Source organism: Pristiophorus japonicus, chromosome 5 (assembly GCF_044704955.1).
Source record: "Pristiophorus japonicus isolate sPriJap1 chromosome 5, sPriJap1.hap1, whole genome shotgun sequence".
In the NCBI taxonomy this organism is placed as follows: domain Eukaryota; kingdom Metazoa; phylum Chordata; class Chondrichthyes; family Pristiophoridae; genus Pristiophorus; species Pristiophorus japonicus.
The window spans coordinates 80,303,143-80,318,396 of record NC_091981.1 but is presented as its reverse complement, the minus strand read 5'-3'; the positions used below and the strand labels follow the sequence as shown (position 1 = coordinate 80,318,396).

At 44.3% G+C, this 15,254-nt stretch overlaps 1 protein-coding gene across 3 annotated transcripts in view; it reads left to right on the top strand.

Annotated features, from left to right (window-relative positions):
* LOC139264385 (triple functional domain protein) overlaps positions 1 to 15,254 on the top strand; it is a 760,938-nt gene that overhangs the window by 418,491 nt on the left and 327,193 nt on the right. For 2 of the 3 annotated variants that reach the window (XM_070880753.1, XM_070880752.1), the window contains exons 12-14: positions 2,116 to 2,285; positions 9,103 to 9,277; positions 14,483 to 14,518. In XM_070880753.1, the coding sequence (XP_070736854.1) occupies positions 2,116 to 2,285; positions 9,103 to 9,277; positions 14,483 to 14,518 (381 nt within the window). The remainder of the gene's footprint in view (positions 1 to 2,115; positions 2,286 to 9,102; positions 9,278 to 14,482; positions 14,519 to 15,254) is intronic. The other variant, XM_070880754.1, reaches the window with a different exon arrangement.

Below are 15,254 nucleotides of genomic sequence, written 5' to 3'. Positions count from 1 at the left end.
TATAACTTCTATGCTATGTTTCCTGTACTAGGAGAAGAGTGACCTCACTTAGAAATAGGGTGTTGTGAAATTATATCTTGCCTGTAATAAAATTACATTGTTTAGTTCATTTTTAAAATTACAGTACTCCTTCAGATCATGAATTGGAATCAAATGCAAAACTGTATCCCTCCCCAAAAATCCGGTGAAATACTCATTTGCCACATGACATAAATATCATTTGCTTAAATTTTAGGGCTAAATTGAGCATTAGATGAGGTGGAAATGAAGTACATTGTTGAAACCTGTAGGCTATTACCAAGCATTTACAATTCCCATCAGATATTCCTTGGAAATATTGGGCTCAATTTTAACTCCCAGGCAGGAACGGGGCAAAGCGTGCATTTAAGACCATCCAGGAAGGCTAAGCTGATTTCAACGGTCGTGCCTCATTATCGCGCAGCTTGCCGACCGACTGACCAAAATAATCCTGAAGTCAGTAGGAAGTGGGTGCCCAGCCGTTAAAATCGAGAGGCCGAAGGGTGCTGCCGGGTACCCAGGGGTACGGTTCCCGGCACAAGCTAAGTGCTCCGGAGAGGAGTCCTGGTCGGGAGAGGGGGTGGGGGGGATGGGGGGAACCTAGGGCAGGGAGACCCAAGGTTTAAAACTGCAGTCAGTCAGATCGGGGTGGGAAAGTAGTGGGTAAGTCCCCCACTGCTTTTTAACTGTCCTCTGCCTGGTTTCCGTGAGGCGGGGGGGGGAGTTTAAATTGACCTTGTGATCTTTCAGTTACAATTCCAGGCACTTAATGGCATTTTCTTTGTTCTATAAAATTTGCAATAGTGCTAGTCACTATGTTTGTTGTGCTAAGCATGTCGAGCTGTTATTGGTATATTGTTGGTATAACAATGCAATGGTTGAGAAGCTTAGAGTTACCAAGGGAAGTGATGTGAGTTGAATGTAAGTATGACAAAGTTGGAAGGGAGGAGAAATATAATGCATCCTTTTATTAGAACAGCTGAGTGTATTGTACGTTTAGTACTGCCAGTCAAGGATCTTAGGGATGTGTGGATGTTGGAGGAGGGCAGGATTGGGCTCAGCCATGAGTTTTCGCTGTGAACCTGCTCATAGGACACATATGAAGAATGGCCTCTCGGGTGAAGTATGAGAGGGCTGCTGGTATCTGTGGCAATGGAGCTCCAGCAAACGTGCCCTTGGGATACAGGAAGAAAACTGGGGCAAAAAAATGGTAGAGGAGGGCAAAATGCATCTTCGTTCTTCTGGAGCTGCTTCTGTAATTTAATACACTTTGAAACCATCATGGTGTGTCTCTCCCCCTTGAAAGATCTGCTGGGGTGACTAGCAACAGCTACAAAAATGAGATTAAGTTGGAGTAGCCTTTCTCCCAGATCCCAGATAATGTGACTTTTGGCCATCAGGCAGCAGAAAAGTAAGAGTGCACTGAAGAAGTTCCCTTCTCCTCCTATCCCTCTCATTTCATTGCAGCTTATCAGGAACTTGGCAGATTGGGAGTGTCGAGCCTGGGTTCTACTATTCCATGGTGTTGCAAGTTAATGCACCATCCTGTGACCTTGCTTGCCCACATGTTAAGTAACATATTTTCAGAGTAGTGTGGAGTTTTACACTTTGATTTGACCATTTGCTGAGAGATTTCTTCTGAAGCTGCCCCCTTCTTTATGTTGTTTTCATCTCAGTGTAATCTCAGCAGTTTAAACCATGTCCATAATTGAAAATTTGAGCTTGAACCTCATAAGGTGAACATGTTGATTAAACAAGAGCAACAGTGCAAATTGTTGGTGCTCTATAAAGTCCATTAGTAGATCACTTTGCAATAAATTTTGAGTGGAAAGCCAGTGCTGATTGTGGTTGGCTGCTGGAAAAGCAGGAAATACATCAGAAATAGGTCTGTTGTTTTAGAAATCTGATGAGACAATTCTCCCGTCACTCGTCCACACAAAAAAACCTAATCTTGTGTGGCAGGAAATCACTTCAACTGGAGCTTTACAGAGATATGTACAGCAGAGTAGTTGTCCTCTCAAACCTGTTCTCAATCAAAGTCCTCTATTATATTCCACATTGTTAATGTTTTGCCTGTGGGTGTTTGCTGTTTTGCAGCTCTGGACGTGGCTGGAGGATTTACAGAAGGAGCTCCTGGATGATGTGTATGCTGAATCTGTGGAGGCAGTGCAGGATTTGATCAAACGTTTTGGGCAGCAGCAGCAGACCACACTGCAAGTGACAGTGAATGTCATCAAAGAAGGGGAGGACTTAATCCAACAGTTGAGGTTGGTAATCAGGTTGATACATCCTTTTGGTTTGTCACTGTCTCATTTAGTTTGAATTCTTGGAGCCTGGTGTCCATTTGCACAGCTAAATCCCCATCTCTTATCTTGGTGGCAGGATTATAGATGGACGAAAAACCGGGCATACGTTTCTGTCACTGGGATAAGGGAGCTGTTATAGCTCTGTAAATTTGGGGAGTCGGGTCAAAGATAGCAATCTCCCAGAATTTGAACGAAATGAGCAAAAGTAAAAATGAACTTATTACAGAAGTTAAGTATATTCTTTTTGAGACTGAACTGCAGCATTAGGATGAAAAATATAGTTGAAGAATGGTATATTCTCTCTCTTTCTCATTGGGATGCATTTAAAACATTATGTACTGGATATAAAAGAAATTTGTAATAAAAGTCAAACAATGTTTTGATAAACGTAAGTAATATTAGTGATCATTTAGTATAAATGTCATCCTCTTTCAGCAATGTAGGATGAGTGTTAACCATCAGCATAATAAAGGACCTTGTCGAACAAAGCCACAAAATCAAATGAACAACTTAATTTTATATATATAAGGCATTGGATATTGTTTTATAATACTGGGGATGTTATCCACAAAGTGTGATGGAGAAAATGTTACAGGAAGTTAAGTATGACAGTTACAGGAAGTATGTGCTATCTGAAAAATATATCACTTGTCAAACTCAACTGGGTATACATACAGACCATGAGTCAGGTCCTTCCTTTCAGGGAACAAGGAGAGAAAATCAATCACCCCAATCTTACACATATTTCCATCGATCTCTCCGCTAATACTTACTTCTACACTCAGCTGTGAGTTTATGAAAGGTGCATGGCACACAGAAATTAGTCAAATGGGGGCTAAAAATAAATAAAGTATGACCTACTGGAAACTTGAAATAAAAATAGAAAATACTGGAAAGACTCAATAGATCCTGTCACTTCCCTTTGCAAAATGCTGATGAAGCTGTTGTGTATTTCCAGCATATTTTTTGTTCTAATTTTAATAAGGGGAGAGGGAATTCTTGAAAAAGTAAGTCTTACAGGCAGTGGGGCTGAAATTGGTCTCTGCCCAAACAGGGCGCATTTACCGTTTTCTAAGTGTTCTGTAGGGCGGATAATCCTGCGAAATTCAGTACTTTTTTTTCCCCAGTGGGGCGGATGTGAGGTCATCAGCGGGGCGGAAGTGCGGGTGCGGCGGAATGGCTACCGCTCCGAGTCATTAGCGCGAGTTGATGAAGTCAGCGCAACACAGAGGTGCTGCGTCACGCAGAAGCATCACAACGTCCCTCCCCTTCAGTTAAAGGGGAGGACCTCTGCGAACTCTGCAGCCGCTTTAATGGCAAACACTGGGCCACCATAGAGGGTTTTGGCAGGGCCAGCGGCCCAGTACCCAAGAGGGTTTTTGGTGGCCCGGCCGAACCCGTGGCCACCATTGTTGGGCCAACCTGGCAGTTGGCTGACAATTAAAATAAAATGGAGGCCATGGCAGTGCGCCCACCCCTTTAAGGGCGGAAGTGTCACCCAGCCATAAGAAGCTTCCGCCGGGGAAAGCTATCGGGGGTACCGACCCACGGCCGAGCTACTTCCACGAGGCGGAAAGGGAGTTGCCACCAGTCGTTAAGGGATTGGTGTGTGCCCAGCAGGGCGGGTAGATGGCTGGGACGATCCCGTGCACTGCTCCAATAATAAAGGAGGGCAATTTTCAAAATGTTGCCACTCCATGCCTACCGAGCGGTGAGTCCTTACCGACCCATGGCTGTCTCTTTGAGGCAGTCATGGCTTTTATAGAAAGGGGCAATTTCGACCCCAGTTCTTTCAATTGAAAATAACTGTAAAAACTTGATGAAATTTGAAGGCAGTCATCAGATTTGGGGGTCTAGATGGCTACAGTAAAACACAGGCCTTTTATCCATTTAGTCTCACATGTGATCTGATCATCTGAATCCTTTGATTTAATTCCAGTTAGTCGTCAATGTTTCCTCTGAATTATAAAAGACCGTGCTAACAGTAACCTGATGAAATTGTCACATGAGAATATGGAATAAATTATTGCATGAAATAAATCCTATGTTGAGTAAAAATTCATGAGGTTTCATGGGCAGTGAATTGTGTGTGATGTCATAGTTACACAATATGCAGCTGAAGTATGGCATACCTTTCTTCGTTAAAATTTGTGGCATAAGTATCACCATAAACTTTTCTTAATCAGGACTGGCTAGTATACTTCATGAATGCAGAGAGGATATTTCCACTCATAGGGGAAACTAAAACTAGGGGACATAGTCTTAGAATAAGGGGCTGCCCATTTAAAACTGAGATGAGGGGAAATTTCATCTGAGGGTTGTAAATCTGTGGAATTTGCTTCCTCAGAGAGCTGTGGAAGCTGCTCTAGTTCTAGTCTAGTTCTAGTCTCCTCCATCAGTGGAAACATTCTCTCTGCATCCACCTTGTCAAGCCCCCTCATAATCTTATACGTTTCGATAAGATCATCTCTCATTCTTCTGAATTCCAATGAATAGAGGCCCAACTACTCAACCTTTCCTCATATGTCAGCCCCTTCATCCCCGGAATCAACCTAGTGAACCTTCTCTGAACTGTCTCCAAAGCAAGTATATCTTTTCGTAAATATGGAAATCAAAACTGCACGCAATATTCCAGGTGTGGCCTCACCAATACCATATATAGCTGTAGCAAGACTTCCCTGCTTTTATACTCCATCCCCTTTGCTATAAAGGCCAAGATACCATTGGCCTTCCTGATCACTTGCTGTACCTGCATACTATCTTTTTGTGTTTCATGCACAAGTACTCCCAGGTCCCGCTGTACTGGAGCACTTTGCAATCTTTCTCCATTTAAATAATAACTTGCTCTTTGATTTATTTTCTGCCAAAGTGCATGACCTCACACTTTCCAACATTATACTCCATCTGCCAAATTCTTGCCCACTCACTTAGCCTGTCTATGTCCTCCTGCAGCCTCTTTGCTTTTCCTCCCATCTTTGTATCGTCAGCAAACTTGGCTACGTTACACTCAGTCCCTTCTTCCAAGTCGTTAATATAGATTGTAAACAGCACTGATCCCTGCGGCACTCCACTAGTTATTGGTTGCCAACCAGAGAATGAACCATTTATCCCGACTCTCTGTTAGTTAGCCAATCCTCTATCTATGCTAATATATTACCCCCAATCCCGTGAACTTTTATCTTGTGCAGTAGCCTTTTATGTGGCATCTTGTCAAATGCCTTCTGGATTCCCCTTTATCCCCCCTGTTCGTTACATCCTCAAAGAACTCCAGCAAATTTGTCAAACATGACTTCCCCTTCATAAATCCATGCTGACTCTGCCTGACCAAATTTTGCTTTTCCAAATGCCCTGCTCCTGCTTCCTTAATAATGGACTCCAACATTTTCCCAACCACAGATATTAGGTTAATTGGTATATATTTTCCTGCTTTTTGTCTGCCTCCTTTTTCCAATCTGCTGGGACCCCCCCCCCAGAATCCAGGGAATTTTGGTAAATTACAACCAATGCATCCACTTTCCCTGCCGCTACTTCTCTTAAGACCCTTGGATGCAAGCCATCAGGTCCAGGGGATTTATCTGCTTTTAGTCCCATTACCTTACTAAGTACCACCTCCTTAATGATTGTGATTGTGTTAAGTACTTCCCCCCCCCCCCCCCCCCACCAAACCCCCTTGACTATCCACTGTTGGGATATTGTTAGTGTCCTCTACCATAAAGTCCATGATGAGATCAGCCATGATCTTATTGAATGGCGGAGCAGGCTCGAGGGGCCAAATGGCCTACTCCTGCTCCTATTTTTTATGTTCTTATAATAATAATTCTATCAAGAACGTTGATCCTGTTCACTGCTTTTGAAATGGGAAGCCTGCTCTCTACATAACGCCTTCCATGTTCAGTCACATGAGCGATTTGTTTTCTACATCTATACCACGATTAATAAATTGTTACCCAGGCATGATTTGAAGGAGCACCTGCTTTCTATTTTAAAAATACCATAAAATGAAGCAGTATTATTTTTGGATTCTTGTCTGTGCTGAATTCATTCTTCTCAGCCAGTGTAGCAATAATGGCACCACAGTTGACCTCAGTACCTCTGGGTTAAAACAACTGGTAAAAATCCCAGAATCCTATTTAATAAAATGGAATTTGACTTGAATCATCTTAAATCAGTAGCCCGTGGCTCAGAGGTTTACATGCAATGAATTTGGATAGTACCAATTCAGTTCTTTATAAGCATGGGCCCAGAACACAATACTGTCCCTAAATTTGCACTAAGTTGGCAATCTCACTTAGTCATAGGACAACTGATGTGGAAAATTGAAAAATGGCACACTGATGCAATTGAGGGTGCTTTTCTAAGGTTAGGGTCGAGTCACATAATTGGGGCAGAGATGAGGTAATTTGACTCTGCATTTAACTTTGCCACACCTGATCAGAAGAAGCTAACTGTCTCAGATAAATCACTTCTCATTAATAACAACTACTTGTATTTATTTGGCACCTTTAACGTAGCGAAACGTCCCAAACAGTATTTTTCTTTAGAAGTTACAGTGCACTTCTCACTTGAAATATGACTACTGTATTTACATCTTACCAATAGTACAATAGGATGCTAAATGGAAAACTCAACAAGACTTCTAAGTGACGACTTCAAAGGATTTAAAGATATGTGCTTGCAAAATACATCAGGAATTCAGTCATTATGGGCCCAAGTTTCGAGCCGCGCCAAGTTTAGAACGGTGCAGTCCCGACCTGGACGCCCGTTTTTCGCGCCACAAAGTGCGCCTAAAAAAACCCTCCGTATTCTCCACCTCCCTGCAGGTCCTCTGGCCCTCGGCGCAGCGCAGCAGAAGCTGTAGGGGACGGAGCCAGGTCCCTGCACTGAAAACAGTGCCGGGACCTCTGCACATGCGCGCTACAGTGGGCACGCAAGTGCAGTAGCTCCAGGCGCACAAAACTGTGTGGGAGGGGCCCGAAGCACGCAGCCCCTAGCCCTGGCCGAATGGCCTCACTGGGGCTGCAGGCATAAGGCTCCTCCCATGGCCAGCTCCTGCTTCCTCCCGACTCGACTCCCGCTTCCTGCCCCCCCCCGCCCCCGGACCGGACCCGACACCCGCTCGCCCCCCGGACCCGACACCCGCTCCGCCCCTCGCCCCTGGACCTGACCCGACACCTGCTCCCCCCGCCTGCCCCCGGACCGGACCCGACACCCGCATCCCGCCTCCGGACTGGATCCGACCTGACCTCCCTCCCCCCGACCTGACTTCCCTCCCCCCGTACCGAACCGAATCGACCTCCCTCCCACCACCCCCCCGACCCGACCCAACGCCACCTACCTGTAAATCTGGTGCTGGGGACGTACCCTGCCCGAAGTCTCGGGCCCGGCCCGTTCAGCCTCCCTCCCCCTTCTCCTTCCCCCCCCCCCCAATCTCCTTCCCCCCCCCCCAATCTCCTTCCCCCCCCCCCCCCCAATCTCCTTTCCCCCCCATCTCCTTTCCCCCCCAATCTCCTTCCCCCCCAATCTCCTTTCCCCCCCCATCTCCTTTCTCCCCCCTCCCCATCTCCTTTCTCCCCCCTCCCCATCTCCTTTCTCCCCCCTCCCCATCTCCTTTCTCCCCCCTCCCCATATCCTTTCTCCCCCCCATCTCCTTTTCCCCCCCATCTCCTTTCCTTCCCCCCATCTCCTTCCCCCCATCTCCTTCCCCCCATCTCCTTCCCCCCATCTCCTTTCCCCATCTCCTTCCCCCCATCTCCTTCCCCCATCTTCTTTCCCCCCATCTCCTTTCCCTCCCATCTCCTTTTCCCCCCATCTCCTTTCTCCCCCTTCTCCCCCCTCCCCCCATCTCCCCCATCCCTCCCCCTTCTCCCCCATCCCTCCCCCTTCTCCCCCATCGCTCCCCCTTCTCCCCCATCCCTCCTCCTTCTCCCCCATCCCTCCCCCTTCTCCCCCATCCCTCCGCCTTCTCCCCCATCCCTCCGCCTTCTCCCCCATCCCTCCCCCTTCCCTCCCTCTGCTCCCTCCCTCTCTCCCTCTACCCTCCCCCTTCCCTCCCTCTGCTCCCTCCCTCTCTCCCTCTACCCCCCTCCTCCCCCTCCCCTCGCTGTCAGAAACACAGACACTGACAGACAGAGAATGAGAGACACACAGACAGACAGAGAGATAGAGACACTGACAGAGACACACTGAGGGGGGCATCCCGGCACACTGTTGGAGGGCTCCCGGTGCTGCAGTCGGTAAGTAGAAAATGTTTTATTTATTGATTAAAAAAAAATAATAATTTCTTATTAATTTTTTTTGATTGATTTATTGGTTGATTTATTGATGTATTTATCATTTATTATTGATGATGACTCTTTATTTGTAAAACTGAAGTGTTTAATGTTTGTAAACTTCCCTTTAAACACCGCCCCCCCACCATTCCCTACGCCTGATTTGTAACCTATGCCTGATTTTCTAAAGTGTAGACAAGGTTTTTTCGTGCGTACAAAAATCTTCACTTACTCCATTCTAAGTTAGTTTGGAGTAAGTTTTCACTGACGAAACTTTGAAATCAGGCGTAAGTGGCCGGACACGCCCCCTTTTGAAAAAAAAATTCTGTTCCAAAGTGATACTGTTCTAACTGACTAGAACTGGAGCAAACTAAATGACGAGAATTCCGATTTCTAAGATACTTCGTTCTACACCAGTTGCTCCTAAAAATCAGGAGCAAATCATGTGGAAACTTGGGGCCTATGTTACTACCTGTTGCAATCACCTTACTGTTATTTCTTCTTATTAGGGATTCTGCCATTTCAAGTAACAAGACTCCACACAACAGCTCCATTAATCACATAGAGAGTGTTCTTCAGCAGCTGGATGAAGCCCAGGCTCAGATGGAAGATCTCTTTCAGGAGCGCAAGATCAAGTTGGATCTCTTTCTTCAACTCCGAGTATTTGAGCGGGATGCAATAGATGTAGGTGTCACATAGCAGAAAATATAGGTTTGCTTAAACATCTGCTTTAACTCATTGATCTCTGTAATTCTTGGGGAAAATATTTACATGCTGCTATCTCTTTGGTTCTATCCCTTTGGTTTTGTCCTTCCTTCCTTTGTGAGAAAGTATGTTGCATTTACTCTGCTGTGCATGTCATCTCCTAAACGACGAGGCAGGTAGTCTCAGACACACCCATATCCTAGTAGCATTTTGGCAGGTCGCACCATTGTCGCTATCTTGTCACACCAATCAGATAAAGTTCTCTCAGATCCCTTTAACTAACCTCGTGATCAAAAGCCCAACAAGATTGCAGTCACAGTCACCTTAACTTATTTTTAATTGATTTTATTGCAAAGTGGTTAATCTTGCATATTTAGCTGAGTGTCAATTTTGGGGTGAAATCCTGTTGATTTCTTCACAAGTATTGTCACGTGTTAATATGACAAATTAATAGTTATAATATATGTGATGGTTTTTCTGAATCATGGTGCTGGCAACTACTGTGACAATATGCAGTGTTGATGTCACTATAGTTGCTAAACTCAGTGAAATATCGATATTTTTACCTTCACATTGAAAAAAATAAATATTTAATCAAAACAAATCCAATCTTTGTTCATATGGAAAATATTTAAAATTTTAACTTTCAAATCAAATAATACTGCTTTAAAAAGGATAGAGAGATTAAAACAGGTTGTCAGCCATGGCTCAGTTGGTAGCACACTCGCCTCTGAGTCAGAAGGTTGTGGGTTCAACTCCCACTCCAGAGACTTGAGCACAAAAATCCAGGCAAACACTCTGAGGAAGTGCTGCACTGTCAATGCCATCATTGGATGAAGCCCCGTCTGCTCTCTGAGGTGGATGTGAAAAATCCCATGGCACTATTTCGAAGAAGAGCAGGGGAGTTACCCCCAGGGTTCAGGCCAATATTTATGCCTCAATCAGCATCAAAAGAAACAGATTATCTGGTCATTATCACATTGCTGTTTTGGTTAACTTGCTGTGCGAAAATTGGCTGCCGTGTTTCCTACATTACAATAGCGACTGCACTTCAAAAATACTTCATTGTCTGTAAGGCGCTTTGGAAAGTCCTGAGGTCGTGAAATACACTTTATAAATCCAAGTTTTTCCATTTTTCTGATTTTGCCCATCACTTCCAGCTGTCAGACTCCCAACACTCGATCCTATCATGTGAGAGATGCATGTAAGCATAGTTTCTCTTGTTGTGCTTCCTTTCTTACAGTTAGCTGTTGCTTGCCAAAATTTTATCCTAGGTCAAAAAGTCCAAGTTTCTCTAGCCTCCAATAATTCCCAGCTTGCTTTAATTTCTACTTCCCTATGCACCAATCAACAACACCAATTCTCATCTGTTATTTCTGTTCCGCCTCTGTGTGTCTTCAGTGCTTGACTCAATAAATGCTTACAAAAAACAAGTAGATTTTTTAAAAACATCTATGTATGTTTGGCCTCCCAAATAACTAAAGGAGTCCAAACATTAATCCTATTTGTAAATTCTTAGATTTGACACTGGTTCCCTTTTTAAGGGCTTCACCCAAATTCAGTAACCATTGGACAAATAACATTGCTTGTTTTAACGTGAAATTAATCCAATTTAGATTCACGTTAAACCACAGAAACATTTGAGGAAATTATTTTCTGATATATCCCTTAAATAACTGTCTTCCTGCACTCCGAAAGAAACTGTAGTGATATGTCTTTACACTACAGTTGGAACCAGCTGCAGGCAAATTCTGGTCTTTAAAATTTTGCTGCTTTGTTACCAGAGCTGATTTTTGACATGACTTCATTCTACATACAACCAGTACTGGTAATAAATCTTTAAAAGAAAAACACAACCAAGGAATTCAGCAAACTTTGATACTTAAAAGAATTGTTCCAAACTTGTTGGTACACTTTTTATCACTTTTTACCATGATCAATCATAATGTGGTTTTACTAATTAGTTGTCACTTTAAAAGCGACAGTCATCATCATCATAGGCAGTCCCTCGGAATCGAGGAAGACTTGCTTCCACTATTAGCATGAATTCTTAGGTGGCTGTACAGTCCAATACGAGAACCACAGTTGGCAACGAGACTCGAGGAGCTCAGCGCCCTCCTGGATGCACTTCCTCCACTTAGGGCGGTCTTTGGTCAAGGACTCCCCGGTGTCAGTGGGGATGTCGCACTTTATCAGGGAGGCTTTGAGGGTGTCCTTGTAACATTTCCTCTGCCCACCTTTGGCTCGTTTGCCATGGATGAGTTCCAAGTAAAACTCTTGCTTTGGGAGACTCGTGTCTGGCATGTGAACCATGTAGCCTGCAGAGTGGAGCTGATCAATGCTGGGGATGTCGGCCTGGACGAGGACGCTAATGTTGGTGCGTCTGTCCTCCCAGGGGATTTGTAGGATCTTGCGGAGACATCATTGGTGGTATTTCTCCAGCGACTTGAGATGTCTACTGTACGTGGTCCACGTCTCTGAGCCATACAGGAGGGCGGGTATTAATACAGCCCTGTAGAGCATGAGCTCGGTGACAGTTTTGAGGGCCTGGTCTTCAAACACTCTTTTCCTCAGGCGGCCGAAGGCTGCACTGGAGGCGGTGTTGGATCTCGTTGTCAATGCCTGCTCTTGTTGATAGGAGGCTCCCGAGATAAGGGAAGTGGTCCACGTTGTCCAGGGCCACGCCGTGGATCTTGATGTCTGGGGTGCAGTGCTGTGCGACGAGTACAGGCTGGTGGAGGACCTTTGTTTTACTGATGTTTAGCGTAAGGCCCATGCTTTCATACGCCTCGGTAAATACGTTGACTATGTCCTGGAGTTCAGCCTCTGTGTGTGCGCAGACGCAGGCGTCGTCTGCGTACTGTAGCTTGACAACAGAGGTGGGAGTGGTCTTGGACCTGGCCTGGAGACGGTGAAGGTTGAACAGCTTCCCACTGGTTCTGTAGTTTAGTTCCACTCCAGCGGGGAGCTTGTCAACTATGAGGTGGAGCATGGCAGCGAGGAAGACTGAGAAGAGGGTTGGGGCGATGACGTAGCTCTGCTTGACCCCGGTCCGGATGTGGATTGGGTCTGTGATGGATCCTTTGGTAAGGATCACGGCTTGCATGTCGTCATGGAGCAGGCAGAGGATGGTGACGTACTTTTGGGGGCATCCGAAACGGAGGAGGACGCTCCATAGACCCTCGCGGTTGACAGTGTCAAAGGCCTTTGTAAGGTCAAAGAAGGCCATGTATAAGGGCTGGTGCTGTTCCCTGCATTTTTCCTGCAGCTGTCGCACTGCAAAAATCATGTCCGTTGTGCCCCGGAGAGGACGAAATCCGCACTGTGACTCCGGGAGGAGCTCCTCGGCCACAGGGAGAAGACGGTTGAGGAGGACTCTAGCGACGACTTTCCCAGTGGCTGATAGCAGGGAGATTCCTCTGTAGTTGCCGCAGTCGGACTTGTCCACTTTTTTAAAGATGGACAGTAGCTTCGTAATGTTAGCTGTTGATCAGCAGTGATCAGAAGGGATTACTTAATCTTTCATAAGCTCAATAAAGTTGCTCCTTGGCCTGGATGCTTGGAGAGAGTATGTGTTGATGCATAGTTTAATCCATTAAAAAAAACACTTCACTCATGAGATAAACAACTGCAGTGCCGATTCTTAAAAGCTGTGTTTCTATGATTGCTGTTTTAAGGGCACTAATGAACTGTTGCTAGACAACTGAATGATCGAATTACAACCAGTCATTTTCTTCATTCATGAGAGTGAATCTTTAGCATGGATTTTTAACTGGTGGTCAAGTTCATATTTCCACTAGATTGCTGCGGATTAATATACTCTAAAATTACTTAATACTCTTTCATGACGATCTTCCAGACATTTTACAATTTTATATTTTTTGCACATTTCCAACAATCTTATTTGGAATGTCACATGTAAGTGTAGTGATGTGCATTAATAATTGACAGTAAAAGTCAGAATATGCTAACAAACAAGTAGAAAGTTTGAAAAGGGAACCATTTTCTTTTTAGAGAAAGAGAGTCAAGGTATTTTGTCTCAGTGTATCATCCCTAATCATCCAGGTTGTGGATCTCTACTTTCTGTAGTTGCTCGGTGAATAGCATATTATGAAGGGAAGGTGGCCAGTGTTTGTTTATCCACATCCTTTTTCTTTGTCCCTGCCTTTCTCTCTTCTCTACCCCCCCCCCCTCCCCCGCTGTAACTGCTCAAGAACAAACAATCGCTATAGCTTTGTCTTCTAACCTCAAGGGAAAAGAGAACAGTTTGCATTTTATTTCTAATAGCAATGCATGGTAAATAAAGGGCAATTTTTTTTAAGTATTTGAAATGAAGTAATGTTCCTAATAGCTTAGTAAGTAAATCTGATCCCGATGTGATATCGCACCATCCTGACCAGAAAATCCCAGGTTCAATCTCTGGTTTATGCCAAGTCAGCTATTCACTGGACCAAGACCTAGCTCTGTCAAGCCCCTGTGGTGGCTGGTGTGAAACGGCCAACACACATTAAAAAAATCCATGCACAGGCATCTTCCATCCTTCAGGATGTAGTTCGGGACCTGGAATATTAGGTCCTTCATTGAAACACCTGTGAACTCATCCCTTTTTGGCGTGGAAGCAAGCAAGTCATCCTCGTTTCGAGGAACTGCATATGATGATGATTCTCTGTCGAGCATTATAATTGGCTTCAATGCACCAAAACAGTCAAGCTTTTCACTCCCAGTGGTGATCTTTGCTAGAAAGTATGTGTTGGATATTGAGTGAATCCAAAATTGCACTCAGCTGTGATGTCCACTACAGTAAAATAGTTTGCCAACCTTCACTGTGTATATTGACACATGAAGAATGATAATAATGGGCGACATGCTGGAGGGCACCTAGCTGTGAGGAACTATTCCGCAGCAGGAGTTGATACTTTCAGCAGAGGAGGGAGAAAATTGGAAAGGCAAAGGAAATATAGTAACAATTTATCACATCAAAATTACTGCACATGTGCTAAAGTAATGCTATTATTTTAAATCAATTTCTGTTGGTGTGTAATTTGAGCTGTGCTGCCTTTCAGAACAGTACCGTAATTTCACAAAATTAACTCACATAGGCTATGCAAAATGAACCAGTCAATTTGTCTGGATGTGATTTAGGTTACATCTGTGTCTGGGTTATAAGTGTGACTTTTTTTGCAGAAGGTTGGCCAGTTCCAATTTCCCTACAGTTCACAGGTAAGATTTGTAAGCGTGGAAATGGATTGGGCTGTGTTTGTATGTGTAAACAGGTGATTGTGAAGTTCATCTGTAAGGGTGAGAGGATCAGTATTTACATGTGAGTCTGTGTAAATATGAATTGGCAGTCAGTGTCCATTTATAGATTTACCTGTAGAGAATGATGAATTATTGAAAATAATCCATAGAGTGGGGTTGGGATAACTTCCTTTTTGACATTTAGGGGTTAATTTTTCAACTTTGCCACCTAAGCAGTGACCTGGGATGTGGATCGCTCGCCCTTTATTGATTTTAATGGAATGAAAATCAGGCAGACACTACATCAGGTTACCGCCTAGGCTGCGAGGTTGAAAATGACCCGCCTTGTTTTCAACTATTTTCTGTATTCCTAGATTCCAAATTCCGTAATTCTATTTTTGTCACATGTTTGTGCAATGCATTAAATTAATTTAGTAAGAAATGCCGGGAAAGGATCTGACCCAAGCTAATTGGTTTTACTGCAGGGTTGTTAGATAGCCAGTGGAAAAATATGACCAGCTGCATCTCATGCTGCAGAGTTTAGGCCAGAAGGCATGTTCATACAGGCCACACGGGGTTTTAAAAAAAACATATATAGATTTGAAAGTTGAGTTTCTGGCTCTATTGAAGTGAGGATTATTTTGTGAAATTACGGTAGTTTACAAAAGGTGACGTTTTTATATTTTAAATAACGCAGAGCCAAACCTCGACAATGAAG